Source organism: Colletotrichum abscissum, assembly GCF_030869225.1.
Source record: "Colletotrichum abscissum strain IMI 504890 chromosome Unknown Scaffold_4.1, whole genome shotgun sequence".
NCBI classification, from domain to species: Eukaryota; Fungi; Ascomycota; class Sordariomycetes; order Glomerellales; family Glomerellaceae; genus Colletotrichum; species Colletotrichum abscissum.
Window position 1 is genome coordinate 596,574 of NW_026850320.1, and position 22,230 is coordinate 618,803.

Genomic DNA, 22,230 nt, shown 5'->3' on the forward strand with positions numbered 1-22,230 from the left:
TAATTCAATCATAATAACGTGCATCAATCAAGCGGAAATACAACTAATTTGAGTCAAATGAACAAACGAACCGCCATAATCAGTGCGAAATCCACCTCATGCCGCATCTATCAGCGTCTTCAACACCGAAGAGGCACGTTGTAAACAGTCTGCCCACGCAATCACTTCGTCTTTCCCAGTGACCACAGAAAAATGAGCCCTAAAGACCAAATTGTTAGCTTCATTTGCAAAGCAGAGACTATCTCAGTAAAAATGTCACTTACCCTCCATCAGTAACATAGTACGTCATCCAGAACCTCTTTGGGTTCTGCATGATGAAGCAAGACTCGGGAGACAGCCCATCGGTATTCGAGAACATCTGGTTGGGCTCCACAGTCTGCTCATAGAGCGGGTTCTTGAAGAGAGCAGGCAGATCCTCGCCCTCCTCTGCGCAGAGCTCGAGGGCCCTGAGCGTCCGCTGGTAGCATCGACCCATGAACGCGTCCTTGATGATCTGATTACGAGCATTGGCAGCCGCGACCATCATATCGAAGCGTTTACGCGCCGGCACGCTTTCGTCGTCTGCGATGGTACAAAAGTCCGCGGTGATCGACGTGTTGACTTGCACAATGTCAGGTCGTCCCTTGTGGTAGTGTGACATGGAGATGGCTTCCCAGGATTGGGCATTGTAGCCATAGTAGTAGTAGTTGGCGAGAAGACCCATAAGGTCGTAGACGCCTTTGATAGGGAGGTGACGGTCAAGGAGAATGTCTTTCCCAAAGTCGGAGAGTACAATGTCTCTGTATCCGAACTTTGAGATGTCGTTTTCGAAACGCTGTCGAACGTGTTGAATACGCGCGTCCAACGCCGGTGTTGTCTTCAAAGTGAACTCTCTGGGCGAGGAAACAACGCCATTGGTATGGCCGTTGAGCTCTCGGGGTGGCTTATAGGTCATGATGCCTTCGACAATGGCCGTTTGCATCGCGAAGAGGGTCATTGCCTAAGTGCAAGTGGTCAGAAAGCCTTACTTCGAAATGGGTCAGCCATCAACGCGATCAAACTTACATCAATCATCGTGTGCTCGACGTATGTGCCAGAAGTTGCGTTCTTGCACACTATGAATGCGATGGACTTGTCGACCCATCGGTTGAAACCGTTGAGCATCATCATATGGTTGATTCTCTCCTCTGCATGCGCAGGCTCTGTGTCGTCGAGACAAATGAGAAAAGCTGCAGCCTCTACCATGTCTATGGTCTCTTTGTTGGCATCGTCAAGGTCAATTAGGGCTTGTCGGCTCTGTTATTGATGAATCAGTCTCATCATCACTCATAATCTAATATCTGTGGGTAAATAGACTGCAGTGAACTTACCTCCGCCCATGAAGTGCGGTCGTCGGTGCCAAGGATACTCGTCCAGTTGTCATCAAGGTCTTGCTGGGCCAAGAGAGCATTGAAAGTCTTGGTCAATGTTTCGATGGAGACATTATGATCTCCATCTATGAGCTCAACCTTGTAGATATGTCCGCGATAGAGTACCGCCGTGTAGTCGTTCCCAGGGAATTTAGCCATCCGATCTAGCGGAACGCCAGGCAGGCGAGCCGTGTTGAAGATGTACTGCCAAAGATCGGTACAGTTTGCCGTGAACATGTATGCCATGGGCTCCCATCGATCGGATTCGAGATCCTGCTTGGCTTGGAAGGCAATCCTTGCAATCATGGCTGCTCGCTCGGCTTGAGTATGGCCCATGTTCCCGAGAGGGTGGAATGCCATAAAGTTATTGAATGGCGCGAGCGGCATGCGCCTCTGCAGATACATGCTTTGAAGGAAGTACTTCTCTTGCCAGTTTTCGATCGCCGGATCGTGCGCCTGCTCATGCAGACGGCCATAGAACTTCCGACCAATGCTGTCCGGCTTTCTGAATTCGGCTACATCGTCTTCGATAGTCTTGAAGTCTTCGGCGGAAAAGAACATTCTTGACTTCTCCAGGTAATCGTCAAACATCACGTCAAAGTCAACAAGAGGCATCTTCTGAAGCGTCTTGATTGCTCGGCAACAATGGAAGTTATGGTTGGTATCTGGTGCTGCACTTTCGACGGCCAAGTCGGCAACCTTCACGGCTGCAGGTGTTGCGGTCTCTTCCTTCTCCGCGACAGCCGTCTCAGTGTCTTTGGAGACGAGTTTGGATCTGAGGATGATGACCTTGGCCAAACTCAGGATGTTGACAGCGTCGAGAACCTCAGATGTCTGGAGCGTCGCCTGGAAAGTGCGAGAGAGGAAGTTCTTCAATTCGATGGCAACAAGTGAGTCGAGACCAAAACTCTCCATCGAAACGTCGGGACTAATTTCTTCAACGGGCACAGCAGTGAACATGGCAAACCGCTGGCAAATTCCGTTAACCACAATGCTCTTGACTTCCTCGGGCGAGGAGGCTTGTTGAAGCAACTTTCCAACGTCAGTGGCAGCTTCCTTTGTCGGCTCTCCCTCCTTCTCCAGGTACGGAATCTGGCTGAAGATGGGATTCGCAAGAGCCATCTCATCGTGAACCGCCTCTATCGATTTTCGATCAAAGCCAAGTATCAGCTGGTGGAGATCATCCTCGTTTGCCTGTGCGCTCATAGCGTAGGTCAAAACGGCGAAGACTTCGTCAAACGACATGAGAACGGAGCCACGTCTCATAGCGTCTTGTTGCGCAGGAGGCAGTGAGGTGATGGCTAGGGATCCGTCGACCGCACCGAGGTTCAACGTGATGTATCTGCAGCTCGATCCTTTTTTGCTTTGAGCAAATGCATCCTGGTAGGCGTTACCGACAGCGTAGTTCGACTGTCCAGATTTTCCGAGGATTGCGGTGATGGATGACAGCATAATGAAGAAGTCGAGGGAGTCGGAAGCGCCAAAGGCGTTGTCGAGATTCTGAGTTCCCTGAACCTTGGGCTTGATTGAGGTCATGTAATCATTGTGAGACATGATTTCAAAAGGATGATCCTAGAAATGACGTGAGCTGCGTTGTGCGAGAAAAATGGGATGCATTACAAAGACTTACCCTCAAGACCATTCCTGCATGGACGACACCTCTCACCGGAGGAAGTTTCTCTGAACATTCGGCAGCGGCTGATTGCACTGAATCTTGATCTGTCACGTCACAGCGAATGATGTGAAGCTCTGCTCCCATGGCGCGCAACTCTTCCTCGAACGCAAGCTGGTCCTCTTCTTCCAGGTTACGACGAGACAAAGTTACCACATGTCCCGCACCATGAGCGGCTAGGAACTTGGCGATTCTTCGCCCAAGGTCTCCGAGACCTCCAGAGATGACATATGTGCCATTACCATCTAACCGGAGAGGTTGTGGACGTGCCAGCGTCAACTTGACTTGCGTCTGGTCGTCACAAACGAGAACAACCTTGCCGGTGTGCTTCCTCGACTGGATCAAACGGAAAGCGTCCTCGATATCGGTCATGGGCATAGCCGTAATGGGAGCCACAGGCTTCAGAGTACCCTCCGCGAACAATGAGAGTACTTTATCGAGAGTTTCTCGCATCTTGGTCGGCTTGAGTCGGGCCAAGACGGTCAAGTCGACAGCAGCAAACGTGACACTGTTGTCGAAAGGAACCATGCTGATTTCGTTCTTCCGATAGATATCCGACTTGCCGATTTCGACAAAGGTTCCTAGTGGTGCAAGAACAGCAAAGGAGTCATGGAGTGATTCGCCCGACAGTGAGTTCAAGACGCAGTTGACACCCTTGCCCTGGGTGAGTCGCAGTATCCCCTGCTTGAATGTCCGAAGTCTTGACGAAAAGATATGGTCTGGTGGGATGTTGAACGTGTCAATGAGCAGTTGCCGCTTCGCCCTGCTGCCCACAGTGCAGAAGATCTCGGCTCCAATGTTCTGGGCAAGTTGAATAGCTGCTTGACCGACACCGCCAGAAGCGGCGTGGATCAGAATGGTGTCTCCACGCTCGAGACGAGCGACCTCGATGATGCAGTGGTAGGCGGTGCAGAAGATGACAGGGATTGACGCGCCCACGGAGTAAGGCATACTATCCGGAAGATGACAACTGAAGTTCCCATCGATCCGTGGGTGACTAGAGAAGGGCTCCGCAAAGATTCCGCAGACTCGATCGCCGACGCGGAACTTGTTCTCAATGGCAGAGCCCACCTTGCGAACAATACCGGCACATTCACCGGCCATTGTTACACCAGGTATCATCTGCCCCATCGCGATGAATACATCCTTGAAGTTGACGCCGTACGCCCTAGCCTCAAGCTCTATTTCGAACGGGTTAAGGGGCCTCGACGGCGTCTCGTCGTCGGCGAAACGGAGACTACTGAGGAGCCCCGGCGTCTCAACCTCGAGCTTGAGGGGCCTATCCACCTGCTGGAAAGGTCCGGTCTCCATTCCTTGAGCGTATATCGCCCTCTTGACCCAGTCGTCGAACTTGGCATCCGCATGGACTCGAGGAATGAGGAGTTGGTCGTTACTGAAGGTGTATTCATCCTCATCGGATTGTGAGATGCTGACGGGGGTGGCAAAGGAACTTCTAATAACTTCTGAGACCTGGGATACCAGAACTTCCATTTTCGACAGCACATCGTCTTGTACATCGACAGTGACAAAACGCATAGCCGAGTTCTCTCGTCGCACGACTCTTGCGAGGCCGCTGATCATCCCCTTCGCTGGATCATGGGTTTGGATACCGCTTTCTTGGCAGCTTAGCCACAGCAAGCTCTTCGTCTTGGTTACGAGAGCGACAATTTGGGCGAACTTTTCGGCACTTGGCGCAGCAAGGATGGGATCCATCGCATCATCGAGGACAATGTGGATAGTATCAGCATTGACTGGCTCAAATGCCCAACCATCCACAATACAAGCAAACCCTAGTGCGGTCATGTGTGCCACAAATGCATCTGCAAGAGACGCAATCTGGCCTGACTGCGACTGAGAGATGATGCGAATTGAGGGGAAGTCTTCCTTCGTTGGAGACTGCTCCTCGACGGCTAAGGCAATGATCATGCTTGGTTCTGTAGCAGGGTCTTGTTGGATAGGAGTCACCTCCTGGAAGCTATGATGCTCCAATTTGGTATGCCAATCGGACTCTGACAGGACAGCAGAGTCATCATGTTCACCTTTGACCGGCGATGCGTGAAGTACCAGTCTGCCGCGAGGCTTCAGAAGCTTTCGCCAGTTGCTCAGAGACTCATCAGCAGAGCCGTGCTCCGCCTGGGAAGCAAGAATGAGGTCGTAAGACCCCTCTTGAAAGCCTTGCTGAGTAAAATCCTTTGAACTGTCCAACGTCTTGAATTCGACTTGATCATTCCATCGGCGAAGAGACGCCTTGGCTTGATCCAAGCACTCGACGTGGGGTTCAGCGCTGCAATATGTATATCGGTCAAAAAGCAATCCTTCTGGACGATCAATCGCTTCGAGGAATGGCAGCGCTATGTCTGCTTCAGATCCTGCGCTCAAATCCAGGATCTTCATGCGTGGCTGCTTGAAGGCCAGAAGCTGAAGATACGAGACTAGCTGGTTTGACTCGTCTCCTTGCCGTAGTGGAGCCAGGAGGTCGACGTCAGGTTGCCATTCGAGAGCATAGCTCATCTTGCGGGAGAACGGCAGAGCATTCTCGTCAACTGGAGCTTCGCCGATGCCCCGAAGCGCGCCACCGCGAATGTCCAATACGGGCACCAGTGGCGCACCCTCTGTGACTTCTTCGAAGACCATGATGTCGATGCTAGCAAACCGGAAGCCTTTCTGGCCCAGGGTGGAGCACACGGTCCATTTGGTGCCGGGTGTACTGCTGAGTTTGCAGTTGATGATCAGATCATCGATGCTTGTAGGCATCACGGGCCCATTACCAACATCCCTCCGGTACAGTGGAAGTCCCAATTGGAAGACTGTATCGAGCGAGGCTGGGTGGATGACATGCTCCTGCTGATGCTTGCGAGGCATCATGCTCTTCACATCGGGGATCTTGATCTCTGCGATGCCTCCGCGGGAGCCAATCTTCGCCGACTCTATGCCAGCAAAAGATGGGCCATAGACGTTGCCGTTCTCGGTGAAGTTTTTGTAAAGCTCCTCGCCACTGATCGTGGTGTTGCAAGCATTGATGATTTCCTGAAGATGTTCGAGGCCGCTTGAATTTGCCATCTTCTCTTCGCGGAATCCCTCGACTTCATCTTCCTTAGTCGACCACTCAACCATGATGTGTCCCGCACAGTGCTCGTGCCACACATCCTCCGGCGATAGAGCCATAATGCGGAATGTCTCCCATGTACGGTCGGTCAGACTTTTGGCGGGTCGCAACGTCAGGAGGACTTCGACATCAGATGTCAGTCCGTCAGTGCGTCGTTCAGGGATCATGATTGACTTGGTAAACGAGACATTTTTCAGGTGAATCTGAGAAATGACACCCTGGATCTTTCTGTCGACGCTGATCTGGCGCACTGCCTCTACAGCCATAGAGAGGTATCCAGAAGCAGGGAAAATGGCGAAGCCATCGACAATGTGATCGCTAAGCCACGGAAGGCTTCCCACTCCGAGAAGGTTGCGCCAAGTGGGTTCATGGTTGGTGGTTCCCGGGACACGAAGGCCGAGAAGGTCATGTGGCGGGTGCGCGCGGAAGCGATGCTCCTTGCTGAGCTTCGATTCGTAGAGGAAGCTCGTGGAGTGATCCCAAGGATACGGATCAAGATCATCAACCAACGTAGCAGATTGATTTTCTCCCAGGGTCGTTTGTAGCGAGACTGGGTACCCGAACTCGAACAGCTTGCCAGCTGTCTCAAGAAGGGAAATCGCAGCATCACGGCCTCGAGACAGGGTGGATAGGTAACTTGACTTGAAGCTAGTCAAATTGAGCCCCTGAATAGTCTGCCGGACTGGACCTGCCAGGGCACCGTGAGGGCCCACCTCGGTGAATAGAGTGAGGGGCGCTGGCTCGAGGTCCGCGAGTTCTGTGCGACAGAGGAGCTCCAAGGCATTTCCAAAGCGGACTGGAGAGACCAGGTTGTCAACCCAGTACTGAGCATCGAAACCAGATGTCTTGTGTGCAACGGCAACAGAAGAGTAGAACTTGATGGCAGGGTTCGGAGTGCGCGCTTCGATGTGCGCGATGGACTCGAGATATTCGGCTGCAACCTTCTTCATGTGATGAGAGTGGTAGGCCGTGTCCACCTTCAACTTTCGGTTGAATATGGACTCCTCGTCAAGGATTTGCTTGAGCTCGTCGATGGCAGTCTCGTCTCCAGAAATGGTTGTGCTGACAGGGGAGTTGACACATGCGACGCAGATGAGCCCTGTCTTGGTCTGCTCAATGTATTTCTTGACATCGTCTTCGCCCAAGCCGACGGCCATCATCGCGCCTCTGCTCGAGATGACACGCGCGCATGCCTGCGACATGAATCCGCGCCTGTACGATATCTCGAGCGCAGTTGCGTGGTCTAAGGCCTCGGCAGCATAACCAGCAGCTATTTCACCACTGCTATGTCCGAGCACAAGATTGGGGAAGACTTGGTAGCTCTTGAGGAGATCTACCAATGCAATTTGAATCGCTGTGGTAGAGGGCTGGGAGATCTCAGCCTGCCCAACTCGCGAGTTGTCCTCGTCTTTGGAGAGCTCTTCGATTAGACTCCAGTCAGCCCCAAGATCCGTCAGGATCTTCTCCGAATGGAGCATTGACTTTCTAAAGACCGGATTCTCCCTGGTTAGCTCACGGCCCATGGCATGCCACTGGGCTCCTTGCCCCGTGAAGAGGAACACGAAGCGGAAGTTTGACGCTGCCTTGGTGATGCGAGGCTTCTGTTCGAGAAGGCTGATGAGCTCACCATGGCTGGCCGCTGCGACACTTGATCGAAATTGCAGCTCTGATCTGCGAGTCGACAGAGTATAAGCAAGGTTAGAAAGTGAAGAGGCGTCGTGATGGGAAGAAACCCATCCTCGCAGATTGGCCACCATGGCCTGCAAAGATGTCTCCGATCGAGCTGACAAGACGAAAAGCTTGGGATTGGACAAGGTCCTCCCGTTGGCAGTATCCGAGTCGACCTTCTCGACATGGTCTTTGGTCTTGCCGTTGAGGCCGTTGTGTCCATTAGTCCCTTGGGTTCCGTTGATCCCGTTTGATCCGTTTATTCCATGATCCGGAGACGTACTTTCCTGCACCTCTGTATGTCCGTTTGTGCCGTTTTCTTTCGTGGTATGCCCATTAGTGTGCCCATTTGCATGTCCGTTGGTATGCCCATTGGTGCCATTTGACTTCTCTGGAGCCAGTACGCTGTCCGCTTTCTCGTAGCTAGCTGGAGCTTCCAGGATGACGTGGGCATTTGTTCCGCCGTAGCCAAAGGAGTTGACAGACACACGGCGGGGACCAGTTGACTCAGGGAGTGGAACCATTTCAGTAGCAATCTTCGGGTCATGGTCAGCAACAGTCTAAATAGTCAGGTAGAAGCTTCTTGTACCTTTATCTTGCGCTCTTCTAGATGTAGCGTAGGCTTCGGCTTTATGAAATCAATGTTGGGCGGGATTGCGCCATGCTTCAAGATTAGAATGGCCTTCAGCAATCCGGCGACACCACTTGAAGCTTCAAGATGGCCAATGTTTGACTTGATAGAGCCAACATATAGACCGTTCTCGCGTTGGCCTTCGGGACAGAAGACTTCCGCAATGGACGATATCTCTGCGCTATCACCTACTCCATTGTTAGGGTCCGCCTATGGTAGATACACGTGATGAAAAGCAGAGGGAAGTGGAAGTAGACTGGAGCTAGGACATAGAGTGAGAATCACATACCAGCTTGAGTTCCCGTGCCGTGAGCCTCGACGTATACAGTATCTGCTGGGTTCAGCCCGGCGTTCTTGTACACGAGGCGCATAAGATTCGCCTGGGCAATGGGATTGGGTAGCGTAAGGCCGACTGTCTTGCCGTCCTGGTTTAGCCCAGAGTTCCGGACGAGGGCATGAACCCGATCACCGTCTCTAATAGCATCATCGAGACTCTTGAGAATCAAAGTGACAACACCTTCGCCTCTTGCGTAGCCAGCGCCGCGGCTATCAAAGACGTAGCATTTACCATCTGGATTGGTCATGCTGCGTCCATCTCGTCAGCTCTTGTTCAAATTACAAATCACACATACAAAAAGGATGAGACATACCCGACACTGCTCATGGGGATAATCTGATCAGGGGTAAGAACAAGTTGGGTACCGGCGACGATAGCCATCTTTGATTCTCTTGCTCGGAGCCCATGACATGCCTGATGCAAGGCTACCATACTTCCTGAGCACCCAGTGTCAACTGTGCTTGATGGGCCATTGAGATCAAAGACATAGGATATTCTATTAGAGAGAATTGCGATTCCTGTGCCGATCATATGGGCCTTGGGCGTTCTTGCTGTATCCTTGTAGCCCATGCGTTCAAAGCTATATGAGTGCACACGTTAGACCGAATGTGCTTCCAGCCTGGGCGGATATGTTCCCTGAGAGGCACTCTCGCTCCATCAAGTATAAAGGACTCACTCAGTAGCATAAGCTCCAACGTGTACAGAAGTATCGGATCCCTTGATGCCGGCAATGGTTTGCCCAGCATTTTCGAGAGCCTCATACGTCGTCTCCAATAAGATGCGCTGCTGTGGGTCGAGGCAGTGGGCTTCATGAGGGTGTACGTTGAAGAACCGAGCGTCAAAAGCAGTAATGTCTTGGTCCAAGAAGTAAAGGCCCTTGAAGTTGACAGCTTCTTTTGCTTCGGGGTCAGGGTGATAGAACGCATCTTTGTTCCATCTATCTTCGGGTATCTCACGCCAGCCACTCCGGCCTTCTGAGAGCATATTCCAGAGTTTGGAAGGGTTATCCGAGCCACCAGGCAGACGGCATGCCATGCCAATGATGGCAATTGGACTAGGTGATGACTCCGTCATGTTGTTAAACGAAATAAGAACAGCCTCAAGAGGTATGCTTCAACAAGAATTTCGACGAAGAGATGGCGACAAGCGAGAGTTCGAATGATTCCTCGAGGTATTCGAGCTTCAAAATCTCTTATAATCCAATTATTTGTGCTTGGGGAAACTGACATTTAATGCGAAATCAATATGTGCCCATCATTTGATCCTACATGGAGGTATCCTCAGTGACACGGAGCACTTGGCATCTCACTTTTCAGGGTGGAATATCAGGAGGCAGTAGGACCATGAGCGCTAATCGGAACAAGATTTGACAGCCCCTCTACGATGGCGAATCCTACAGCCCTGAAGATAAGGCTCGTGTATCACAGAAATCGATGTTCAGGAGTTGAGGATTGTAGCTGACAGCCTACTGTCGAATCGGCAACGCGGCTTTGGACGGCTCGCTGTGCCTCGCACGGCAAGTTCTGAACCAAAGTGCAAATCCGCTTTTGGAAGACTTGCGATCCTTCGCGGCCCAGGCCGTATGATAAGTCCAAGATAGGAATGCCGAACTGTTGCCTAGTGGGGGATGCATGTTTTGAAGGATTCAGGGGATCCTTCGATGTGATAGCAAGTCTTGCCGCCGTGATTTGGTCCCGAAAATTCCGGCATCTGTCTTCTCGCGCCTTTTCTGTGCTATTGTGCCAAAGATGGCAGGATGTATGGTCTCAATAAGGTGACGGATGTATGACTTGCGTCTACACAATCTCGATATGGCGTTTACGAAGCCTTCGCCAAGTTGTGTGCGGCTCGGCTAGCTAGACGCCGCAGCCACGCGGCACAGCACAGCTTACTTATATAAAGGTGGTAAGCTTCTCGGCACGAAGATCCGTGGGCTTCTTGGCTGGCCCCCATGGGGATGATTCGATTTAGCCAGAATACCCCGCGCCACCAATCTTACATCCCAATTATCCACAAGGCGTCTCGGGCCGACTTGCATACACCTACTACAGTCTTGGGCTAGAGGTCGGAACCAAGGGAATCTCAGCCGTCATTATTTGTCCCGCATGTCATCCAATCGTTTACCAAACAAAGTGAAGGGTTGGCCAACAATGGGGTTGAGCCAAGAGACGTGTTGGGCCAATTTACCAATCCGCCGGTATCGCCAGTCCCCTTTCACGGGCCTTTGAACCTTCAACCTGTCGTTAGCTTTAAATACGTCCAGTCGAGGGTTCCTCCACTTTCTCTGCAGGTTGAGATACCCTATCCTCAACAAGGTTTCCAAAGATCCAACATTTCCACAAAGCTCGGTTCACAATGTCGGCCCCCGAAGGCTACATTCCAGGATTCGTCTGCACTCTAGACACATGCTCCGTTGAACAATGGGGCTTCGTCCGCTACCGACCAAGTGTCGCCGGAAATGTTCTCTTTCTGGTGATTATGGCCCTGCTCGCATGCGGTCAGATCTTTCTCGGCATAAAGCACAAAACAAGGGGTTTCATGATAGCTATCTGCCTCGGCTTATTGACGGAGACCGTTGGATACATTGCTAGGGTCCTCTTGAATGGAAACCCTTTCAGCAGAGACTACTTCTTGTGGTATCTCATTACTCTAACAATCGGTCCTGTATTCATCGCGGCAGCCATCTACCTAACTCTCGGGCGCATCGTCGTGATCAATGGGGAAGCCATTAGCCGGATCAAGCCTCGCTCGTACACGACATTTTTCTTGGGATGCGACATTGTCAGTCTTGTTGTTCAGGCAGTTGGGGGAGGAATTGCGGCGTCTACGCCTTTAGACAACCCGCACATGGTACGCATTCAATCTTCACCCGCCTTTGTCATGGCAATATGCCTTCGACTGCTTCTGAACTTTGTTACTGATACTTTGGTACTTCAAGATCGATGTGGGAACAAACATTCTTGTGGCCGGCCTGTCGATACAGGTTGCTTGTCTGTTTGCATTCACTGCCTGCAGCCTCGAATTCCTCTGGCGCGTGAAGAAGAACCCAGAGATGCGGAATCCCGAGTTTACCGATTTGGTCAACAGCAAAAGATACAAACTGTTCCTGTTTGGTATTTTCCCTGATCGATGTCAACATGAACCAGATCTATGAAGCTAACGATGTTGAAAGCACTGTTTGGTGCAACAGCATTCTTGTTTATACGAACCGTTTTCCGTTCTGTTGAGCTCAGCGAGGGTTTCGGTGGGAAGCTTGCCAACCAAGAGGTTGAGTTCATGATCCTCGACGGAACCATGATTATACTAGCATGCTCGTGCTTGACTATCTTCCACCCAGGTTATGGCTTCGGGAAAAGGTGGAACGAGGCTAAATTCCGATTCCGTGCCTCCAAGGCAAAGGGGAGTCCACAAACCATCACCCCTGGTAGCAGCGAAAAGGCTGCGCCGGAGACATCCGCAGAGAGGTTGTAAGCATGTGGCTTGTTTAACATTTGCAGGAAGACAACAAAGGAGATCCCCATTGAGGTTCAAACATTCCATGCGGAAGATATGAATACTTTTGGGAACACACTGCTGAAGGACTAGTCACATCTCGCTGCTTGTGCATTTTCTTCATCTAACAATACATAAAGCCTCCATGTCAAAACCTCCCTAAGTCATGACGGTGTTTTGCTGTTAGTGCAGGATATTCAATTATGGTCTTGCTGTTTACTCCAGTGATATAAAGTAATTTGCCGCCCGCTGTGTAAGTTAAAGTCCCATGTTCAAAGTCAGATGGTGTCTTTTATTCTTTCCAATGTTGCGCATTTGGGCAAGACGTAATCCAACCATAGATCTCTCAAGTAAGTACTCGCGGTTGTTCGATGTTGCATTAATGGTGTCTAAATCAAATATCTGGCCCCCTGATTTACTTCAATTGAACATGAACGGGTTTGCCATCGGAGGCACACTGGTAAATAGCTGATACGACACCAAAATTGAACTCGAGCCTGCTCCTGGATAGAGCAACGCTGTCGCGTCCCTCGATTAAATCGACAAAGGACAGTAAGGGGCGTTGATTTGCGTCCTCCCACCCGAAAGCAGGAAACTTCTCTTCCTTAGCCTCGACTTTGCCGTTGTTGTCGATATAGTGCACCAGCTTGAAGCCTTGCTCTAGCTCATCGACTTCGTCCTTGTAGTCAAAAGTCGGGACCCATTCCCATGTCAGACCACCAGCCGTGCCGTCGATACTCAGAGCGACCTGGGCGTCTCCATGGAAACCGCTTGCTCGCTCCCAGTAGAATGGGATCACAGTGCCGTCCTGAAGCTTCAAAGTCAGAGACGCGCCAGCATGTGTCTCGACAGAAATGACTGTCCCAGACGGGTCAGCACCAGTAGTTGGCGTGGCCAGCCAGGCATGGTTGACCGTGGCAGCGACTGGGCGGAGAACGTCGAAGAACATGGTGACATCGTAGACGCCCCAGTCGAATACGATGCCGCCGCCAGACTTCTCCTTCTCCAAAAACCATCTGCTCGACGGTTGATACTCGATTCCCGCGCGAGCTCTTGGCTGGCGGTTGATAAAGCGGGCATGATAGATAGACCCTATTCCACCCGTCTCGATCAAATGGCGGGCGCGATCCAAAGCTTTATTTCCGAGATATCGAAAGCTGCACTCTCCAAAGACTCTATTGGCTTCAGCACTAGCGGCTAACATCTCATTCATCTCCTTCTCGGATGTTGCCAGCGGCTTTTCGCAGAGAACATGGCGGTTGGATCGAAACGCGCGTAGTGTTGCTGCGTGGTGCAGGAATGGAGGCACGGCTACCACGACTATGTCGCGCTCTTGCCCTGAGGAACTGGCGAGCATTGTCTCTACATCTTCATAGACAGTAGCTTTGGGTAATTTGGCGAGTAATGCTTCCCGAGCATCTTTCGAGGGGTCTGCAGCAAAAAGCTGAACATCGTCGCCCAGGCTTTCCGCCGCAACGCCATGTCGCCATGCAATTGAGCCAGCGCCGTACAGGTAAACTCGCCAGGCTTGAGGCATTTCGTTGAATTCAGATATATCGAGAACGTGTATGTTTGGCAAAGAAGAGGTTGTTCGTTGACACTATCGTGAGGTGCTTGGAGAAGGGACATTCTTCGCCAGGCCGTCTGGCCTAATGACCGCGGTCGGTAGCGGAAGAGGAAAGTCGAAGTATCATGCAAACCCCGCCAATCCTTCCGGCTGTATCTTCAGGGTTCATGTAGGCTGATGATTTCGACTTTACCCTTCGCGATCCTTCGCGATCCTTCCCGTTTTCCGGACGGGACGCCTCAGGCTCAGGGGCCGGAGGCGACGGGCCGCCTGCTTCAAGACGGTGGCGCGCCCCTCAGTTGTAGGATTTGACCGGATATGGAAGTTTTGCATATTTGAAGGTGCTTAGCTGATGTAAGATGTAACACTTGCCGTTCCAGTAGAAATGCAAAGGGCTCCATGTAAGGTACCACAAAGCTGTATGCGCCGTCACAATGCAGCTTCCAGCGCGCGTAAGATGAAAAGATCTTTCGTCCATTACGCCGCTTTGATCTCATCCGGGACATCTTTGTGATTGCATCAGACGGTCCGCTTGTCCGGAGCCTAAAGTAGGTCTATCTTTCTCTGATCCATCGGATAATGGCGGCCGCGACGCGTAATCCTTTGGAAACTTGGAACGAGGCTCCAGGTCCTCGAAAGCCTCCAGGAGAGCTGGGCCTTGCGTCTTCAACATCGAGGAAGCACATTTGATTGATTGTGTTGCTTATATGTTGTCGAATGTTGTATGACTTGTCCTTTTGTAGAGAAGACCAAAACAAACCAGCTTCAATCTGGCCGCCTGCAGTAAACCTTTCAGACTAGCTCTTTCGCCGCCTCTCAAGATGGTCGGAGTAACAAACGGGACCAAGCTCAGCCAGGTTCTCAAAGTCGGAATCATTGGTCTGGGAGAGCTCGCGCAGGTTTGTCTTACATTTGAATCCATTTTTCCGCAGACACTAAAGCTTCACCAATGCAGGTGTCCCATATTCTTGTGCTGAACAGTTTGTCCACTCATTTTGAGGTCACTTACATCTCCGATGTCTCTCAGCAAGCCCTTGACCTCTGCACGAAAAAGGTCGCTGGCGGGTCACCCAAGACGACATTGAATGCTGAAGAGCTGATTACCTCTCCCGATACGGACGTTGTGGTCATCTGCAACGTCAACGCATTCCATCCTCCACAAGCGATCCTAGCTCTTCAACACAACAAGTATGTATTCGTAGAGAAGCCTCTCGCATTGAACTACCGCGACCTTGATGCCATCATCGCGGCGGAGCAGACCTCTGAGGCGAAGGTCTTTGTCGGATACCAGAGGCGATATGCCGAATCTTTCCTCGATGCTGTGAAGGAAGTGGGAGGGATGGAAAAGATTGATTACATTCGCGTCAGGGGTATGTTACTGTTCGACATGTTGAAGATTATAGACCAAGCTGACAATAGATACTGTAGATATCATTGGGCAAAATAGCTCTTTCGTAGACCAATCTGGCACATTTCCCAAGAAATACACCGACTACCCGAAGCAAGATACGGCAGAGATGAAGTCTACCGAAGAAGAGATGGTCAAAACAGCGCTCATCAAAGAAATTGGGGTTGACGCAACGCCAGGGTCAATGACAATGTTCAGGTTGTTCACAGGGTAGGTCACATCTCTCGGCAGAGCCGACCCGAAAAAAGAGTTTCCTTCTCGCTGACCCATCACGTCTATCTGATAGACTTGGAGTACATGACTTCTCTGCGCTGCGCGAGATGGTCGGCATGCCCTCACGAGTTGTAGGTGCCTCTCTTGGGTTGCCAATCTGGAGCGTGTTGTTCCAATACGAAGGCTTCCCCGTCATGTACGAGTCAGGTATCATCGACGTACCCAGATTTGACGCTCACATCGAGATCTACTCGCGAGAAAAGATTGTGCGCGTTGACTACGATACTCCGTACGTTAAGGGGCTTCCTATTACCATGACCATCAGGGAGAAAATCGAGACCGCCAAAGGTGACGGTTACCAAGAGAAAATTGTCAGGAAAACGTATGAGGATCCCTTCACGCTTGAGTTCCTGGATTTTCACTCTTGTGTAACGAAGAAGACTATCCCGAAGACCTCGGCCGTGGATGCTCGGGAAGACCTGGACTTGATAAAGATGATCATGCAGAATGCCTACTAGTGTATCTCACTTTGAAGATTGAGTCCGACCTATCCAAGACCAAGCTTTGCAAAATAACGAATAATTTCGCGACTTGAGTCTTGCTGAAGCTACCTTAGGTACCTATGTGATCGGGTGTTTGATTGACCGGCTTCCTCTTTCCAGCAAAGCAAAAGACCCGAAGAATAACTTCATTGGAGATCGTGTGATTAAAATACTTGAACTCCATAAAATCGTATCCTTAGTAGTCACAGACGCAAATTTGTAAGAGATTATCATTCGGGCCGCACGTTCCGAATTACTTATGCAACGCTACTATTCTTGATATTTGCAGGCAGAGGTCGTGATCATACAGAATGTTGCAGCGCCATTTACGACTCATTCAGTTGATGCCGGTTACCCGGCCACCTCGCCGGGCCAATGTGTCGGTCTAGTCTTAATATTCCTCAAATTACTCATCTACATACTACAAGATCTCAAAGTTCTGCCTCCTTTTACCATCTCTTCCGTATATCTATCAATCTCATCAAAGGACATGCCCTTTGTAACGAATCCGGTCAAGTCTGCCCAGCCCCGACAAGAGACAATCAAAGATCAACAAGGCAGCCGTAGCCTATAGGTGAAGGGGAAAGTAAAATAGAGTGTTCTCGGTTATTATGTGGGACCTTTACGGACTCGCCGCGTGCGAAGACCTCATTTCCGCTGGCTTGTGACTTTCACGACAGATCTTTACCGGAAACGAGGGACCAATCACTCACAACCACAGTTTTAAAGTCCTCATAGACGCAGATGATTTCTCCTTATTTGATCGCGAACATAGTACTTGGAATTCCGAGCATGTGATGACGTGGGTTTGGTCAATGGCCTTCTTCCAGATATCACTCGGTACAGGCTTGATTCCTATACCTAGGTAAGACCTCAGGACATTTCTGGTCAGAGTAAGTTAGTATTCACTTCGACTTGGGATGACTGTCAATATGCGTGTGGCGTAGGGTGGACGCCCCCAGAGGCTACCTGACAGGCTGTTGGGGTCAAATTACTGAAATCTCTCCCATGAATAGACGTGTGCTCCTTACGTGATTATATATATCCGACCTGCTCCTTTGTTGCTTGTGTCCCCCTAATTTGCCCTTACGAACCTCCTTCCGGAAGGGCACTGACAACAACAATTTATTTACGTTTGTCAAATCCATCTTGTTTGATCCTTCTCGATCGAGATATGACTCGGTGCAATCCTAGTAAGAGGATACACATAAATTGGGCACGGACAGAGGCGGGACGCTTGTCAGACGCCATGAGTAATGCAGTATACCCCCTCGCGTAGACGAAGAGTAGATCGACAGATGCCTCCCTATCTTACCTGCGCAGCACGAGTAATACTGTAATCATGGCCTGGAAAGTCCATGCGACACACGTAGTCATTACATACGAACTAGTCAACAGCGGAGCGTCTGCAATTCTACCTTACCCTGTGATAAAGTAAGAAGTAAAGTATTTAATTGAAACCACAAATCTCTGGCCAGCCTCTTCATACCTATTTCCATCATCATCAGTCGCACATCATGAAGTTCACCGCCGTTCTCCTTTCCGCCAGTGCCCTGTTCTTGGGCTCGGCTAATGCCTGGTGGTGTACCGACTATGGAAAACAGGCTAATCATCTGAGCTGCAAAGCGCTTTACCCGGTATGATGGCACCACTGCACATTGTGTGACTGCAAGAGCCCTTACTCATTTTTATCATTATTACTTAGGAGCGAAATACCTTTTGCTGCAGTGCAGCAGAAGGAGGAGACCGACACACTTGGAGAGGAGACTGCATGTTAGCGGAGGATACCCCTTGTGGCGAAGGTGGTTTCGAGGGCTGCGTAAGTACCTTCCAAATTTTCGGGGATGATATAAGATGAGTACTGACATTCCGGTTCAGTGTTTGTAGAGAATCAGCGTTGATAAACTTTTGGGAAATATTTGGCCCATGTTTGCGTGATTCTAGATAGCATTAGGGGCCTTGAGTAAAATCCGACACATACTCAGCAAACACTTAGCAATATGCTTGCACCATCACAAACATTTAATTAAGATAAGCTTACCACGATCGGAACATACCAAACCTTGCCTAGGAGAGATCTAGACGTAGACGCAATAATTCATATGTGTGTGATCTTGGAGACGAACTGGTCTTCAGCGGTACGACATCGGCCTTTCCGTTTTGGGCTGGTCCGATCGCCGTAATGCCGGCAGCCCCGCCAGTCGATGTGTTGTGAACCGCCGCCACGCAAACCCAAGCCCGCCAGGTCTTCATCTTCACGCCAACAGAATGCTCAAGCTTAAGTTTGTCAACACCACGAACATTCCCGTTCAAAAGCGTAAAATTGCGTTACATGCATGTGATACTTGTCGTAGACGAAAAGTGAGTCAATCATCTTACCCGTTCCCCTGCAGTTGAAGTCGTAAGAGAGACAGACTTGGACCTTGGTCCTTGCTGGGTGCCATTCGGGATGCCTGATTGGTGACCAATCGGAGTGCGCTCTCGCCGCGATACCTTCCCTTTCTGGTTGAAGAACAGATTATTGACGGATGTACAGAAACGATGTGTTCATCCACTAGGCGAAGGGGAGTCTCCGCCTCCGCACGGCGTTCACTGGAGGAAACGGGGCCATCCATCAGGACCGGCCACTTCCGCCGAGGATGGTTCGCCGGATGATGTGGCCGTAACGCCAATAGATCCGTCTCTTCATCATAGGCCAACTGTAGAGGCGGATAGTGGTTCGGATGGAGAGATCGTTGGCGGCGATGATGATCAGACAGTCGACTCGAATCATGTTGCAAACTCGGAGCCTCCTGCCCAGAACTCGACGTTTCCAGTTGAGCAGCCTCGGAGTCGTTCCAGTCACGCACATCCTCGGAGAGGACTCATACGACTCAACAATAACAACGCGGGAACTCCTACTCATGGCCGAGTACCTTCGGTCGGGACAGCAGTGGTTCCCATTAAGAGCCCAGCAGTTCAAGCGACAGACTCAACAACTCATATCTCAAGTCCTGAAGACAAGGCCCAACCAACAGATCCCAACTCGAACCACAATGACGACAGGTTTGTAGGTGACTTGAATCCAGAGGGTGCATTCCTAGCCGATAGTCCAGCAACCAGTCGTGGTCATGCCGAATCCAACGCCGTTGGCGTGTGGTATTCTCGTAGAAACAACGGTGATAGCCTCACACCAGAACTTGCATCGGCAGTCTCGATAGACTATGAAGCACACCAGTTTCTCGCTGTGTTACCGGAAAAGGAGTGTTATGAACACCTCGAAAAGATCTACATTCGAGATGTTCACCGGATTCTACCCGTCATGAACCTCGACATACTCCGGGCGCCAACATCAACAATATCCCAGGTTCTCTGCAGACAAGCCATATGCCTAGCTGCCGGCTCAAATCCGAGCGCCAGACCCTACTTGACACTCGGGCAAGGCTCGTCGGCCGTCTTGAGCTACTCGGAATTCGCCCTCCGCCTTTCCTCTGCCATCCGGAAAGCACTCACCCTCGGCCTTGTCAAGGACCGAGTCCAAGCTGTCGCCATAATGGTGATTCTCTCCCTGTACACTCACTTCTCGTCAGACCGCCATCTGTCTGCCGAGCTAGCGGCACAGGCCGTAAGCAATGCCCAAACTGTGGGACTTCACCTCCAAAATCCGCCGGCCAGGTCGGAGGATCCGGCCTATTTGACCCGGCTTTTCTGTTGTGTTTGGGCCATGGACCAGCTCAACGCCGCTTTCCATGGGCGGCCGGTGATGATACACGAAAGAGATCTGGGGCGCGACATGGTGGAGTGTATTCGAGAGCAAGACCACTGCTTCCGACTGTTTCTCGAGATTGTGGTCTTGCTCGGGTGCATCATCGACCTGTATCGCCCGGCAGCAAAGAATACAGGCTGCGTTGTCATGGAGGATTTCCCAAGCTTTGATAGCCTCGTCGAAAAGTCAAAGGCTCTCGGTGTTGAATCTCGTTTGTTGGGTAAGTCTAGTCCAACTTCAAGGTGTCTTGGATGAAGCTGATTGTGTCACAGCTTCCATGGAACTTCTTTATCATGGCATTGGCATACTATCATGCCGGATTCCCGTTGGTTCAACAAGATCTGAGCACCTTTCGCTGGCACTCAACCGACAAGCTCTCTCCGCTATGAAGATCACAACCATCATTGAGGACTTCGGCAACACGGTATCGCATATGACTTTCGTACCATACGCCGTATCTCTATCCCTGCGGGTCGCATATCGAGAACTACGATCATCCAAAGTGCCAATGTTGACAGCGAGATCGCGACGACAGCTCCAGTCAACCTGCAAGACACTACGTGGAATGAGCAGCATGTTCAGGTCTGCCCAGGTCATGGTCGATTTAGCGGAACAAGTGATCCAAGAGATAGATCAAGTCTGCACCAACGCCATGAATGAGCAAAACGGGTCCGGCTCAACAAATGCGCCAAATACTCCTCGGCAGGACCAAACAGTATCACAGGACGCGCCTGCTGTAGGCATCAGCAATGTTGATGACGGAAACTGCCCGCCAAACAGTGACACTATGCCCGTCTTTGACCCTTCCCTCTTCGAGGGGCCCGCAGGTTTTGATGTTTTTGAATTCTTTGACCCCGGCGATCTCAACGCCATCGATGCGATCTTGGGAGGCGATGCTCCGCCAGGCATTGGGCCAATGGGCTCCTTTATTTAAGTTGTTCTTACTTTGAATCAGAATGGAGGTTTCTACCAGGCCTCGTGTTTGCCACACATGGCCTCGATGTGTGATGGGAAGCGACTAGTCTTTTCTAATCCTTCTTGATCAAAGAGCTTCACGTCCCTGGCGCATCAAGGATTATTTGAAAGTGTATACGAGCCACTGGTGCTGCCAACATTTGAGGCTTCATCACCCAAATATCCATTATTCAATTGCTCGCGGACATGCGATCTCGTAATCCCAAAGTAATGTCTCTTGATAGCTGATAGCTCAGCCACAATTCAGATATTCAACTTATCCGTGTGATCTGGCAACAGTTTATAAATTCGGCTAAAATGGCTCAATAGCGTGTATCAGATTCTAAGTGTTTGGATAAATGGCACTTGCAGCTTCATTTTTCCCGCTATGCTCTCTTATTAACTGCCCAATAACATGCATATATTTAGCACATGGGCTAACTTCTTCGACTCCGTTGTGAATCGCAAGGAGACGTTTCTACATTCCTTTTCATGGGGTTTTTTGCCTATAAAACCCCACTATCGCCTGTTTGCTGCTCCTAGCAGACTACTAAGTAGGTACTTATTGCAATGATATGATAGACCCCATCTGAAAATCCTTATTAGTGCTCATCATGGCGTCTTACGCCATAGTTTTGCTTGGCCTCTTGGCCATGAGCAACGCCGCGCCTCAATTCGCAATAGGAGGTGGCTCTACAATTCTCGTCCCTGGTGGAGGAGCTACCTCACCTAACCCAGTTGGCCCCATTCTGCTTCCTCCTACTGACAGCCCGGAAGTCAAGCCTGGTAAGCGTGATGTAAGAAAAGTCCCTCTCTATGCTTGATCATGCCCACTTTGAGGTGCCCCTGATGTCAGTCTGAATCTTCCTAACTTCCTACACAGCTTGGCGGGCCTTTTCTCGAGCGCAAATTGTCTTCGTCAGGTACGTACTACGACCACGGCCGTTTTCGGTGCCTAAGTTGATAACATGAGAATGACCTAGACACTCCTATGAGACTATCGCAAGCTTTGGCTGAGCGCGCGGAAGATCTCAATACCCTCAAAGAAACATACTTCACTCTCTTGGAGCCCATTGTTCATGGGACCAAACCCTCTTTCGAAACTTATATCGTCCTCCTACACATGGCCGACATCCTCGCGAGCAAGGGAGTGGAAGTAGACACCATCACCCTCGGCGAAGCAACGACCATATTCAGCCCAACCACGAATACGAAGCGTCAAATTTTCGAGATTGGCTCTTGCAAGCCATCTGATCTAATTAGTCTCCGCGCAACTCTCGCGAGTCTCCTTCTCATCTACAGCAACACCCCGCCCTTTGAGATTTGGAACCTGGACCAAGCAATCATCGCGGCGCTCAAAGCCTGCAACGAGGATGTCATTGTCGGTCCCATCATCCCAGACAAACCCATCCCCGGTGAACCCCTCGTTCCGGACAAGCCGGTCCCAGGCAGGCCCGTGGTGACCCAGTCGCCGGTGCCTGGGGGTCCGATCAAGCCAAGTGATTAG

At 50.8% G+C, this 22,230-nt stretch overlaps 6 protein-coding genes across 6 annotated transcripts; 4 read left to right on the plus strand and 2 right to left on the minus strand.

Moving 5' to 3' along the window:
• Positions 1 to 96: 96 nt before the first annotated feature.
• Positions 97 to 9,876, minus strand: CABS01_02141 (beta-ketoacyl synthase domain-containing protein; the record flags this gene model as incomplete). The annotated part of the gene is made up of 9 exons (XM_060535519.1): positions 97 to 199; positions 264 to 979; positions 1,045 to 1,275; positions 1,350 to 2,960; positions 3,019 to 8,370; positions 8,424 to 8,653; positions 8,755 to 9,050; positions 9,116 to 9,382; positions 9,479 to 9,876. 9 exons carry the CDS (start codon positions 9,874 to 9,876, stop codon positions 97 to 99), a joined length of 9,204 nt encoding a protein of 3,067 aa, XP_060395824.1.
• A 1,281-nt stretch (positions 9,877 to 11,157) lies between these two features.
• Positions 11,158 to 12,273, plus strand: CABS01_02142 (RTA1 like protein; the record flags this gene model as incomplete). Its single annotated transcript, XM_060535520.1, has 3 exons — positions 11,158 to 11,652; positions 11,741 to 11,915; positions 11,975 to 12,273. 3 exons carry the CDS (start codon positions 11,158 to 11,160, stop codon positions 12,271 to 12,273), a joined length of 969 nt encoding a protein of 322 aa, XP_060395825.1.
• A 436-nt stretch (positions 12,274 to 12,709) lies between these two features.
• Positions 12,710 to 13,831, minus strand: CABS01_02143 (oxidoreductase family protein; the record flags this gene model as incomplete). Its single annotated transcript, XM_060535521.1, has 1 exon — positions 12,710 to 13,831. One exon carries the CDS (start codon positions 13,829 to 13,831, stop codon positions 12,710 to 12,712), a length of 1,122 nt encoding a protein of 373 aa, XP_060395826.1.
• Positions 13,832 to 14,682: 851 nt separating this feature from the next.
• Positions 14,683 to 16,000, plus strand: CABS01_02144 (oxidoreductase family protein; the record flags this gene model as incomplete). Its single annotated transcript, XM_060535522.1, has 4 exons — positions 14,683 to 14,760; positions 14,817 to 15,231; positions 15,290 to 15,479; positions 15,556 to 16,000. The coding sequence occupies 4 exons, from the start codon at positions 14,683 to 14,685 to the stop codon at positions 15,998 to 16,000; spliced, it is 1,128 nt and encodes a 375-aa protein (XP_060395827.1).
• A 1,541-nt stretch (positions 16,001 to 17,541) lies between these two features.
• Positions 17,542 to 20,703, plus strand: CABS01_02145 (fungal specific transcription factor domain-containing protein; the record flags this gene model as incomplete). Its single annotated transcript, XM_060535523.1, has 5 exons — positions 17,542 to 17,661; positions 17,730 to 17,843; positions 18,161 to 18,385; positions 18,537 to 19,989; positions 20,042 to 20,703. 5 exons carry the CDS (start codon positions 17,542 to 17,544, stop codon positions 20,701 to 20,703), a joined length of 2,574 nt encoding a protein of 857 aa, XP_060395828.1.
• Positions 20,704 to 21,337: 634 nt separating this feature from the next.
• Positions 21,338 to 22,230, plus strand: CABS01_02146 (uncharacterized protein; the record flags this gene model as incomplete). The annotated part of the gene is made up of 3 exons (XM_060535524.1): positions 21,338 to 21,520; positions 21,607 to 21,646; positions 21,707 to 22,230. The coding sequence occupies 3 exons, from the start codon at positions 21,338 to 21,340 to the stop codon at positions 22,228 to 22,230; spliced, it is 747 nt and encodes a 248-aa protein (XP_060395829.1).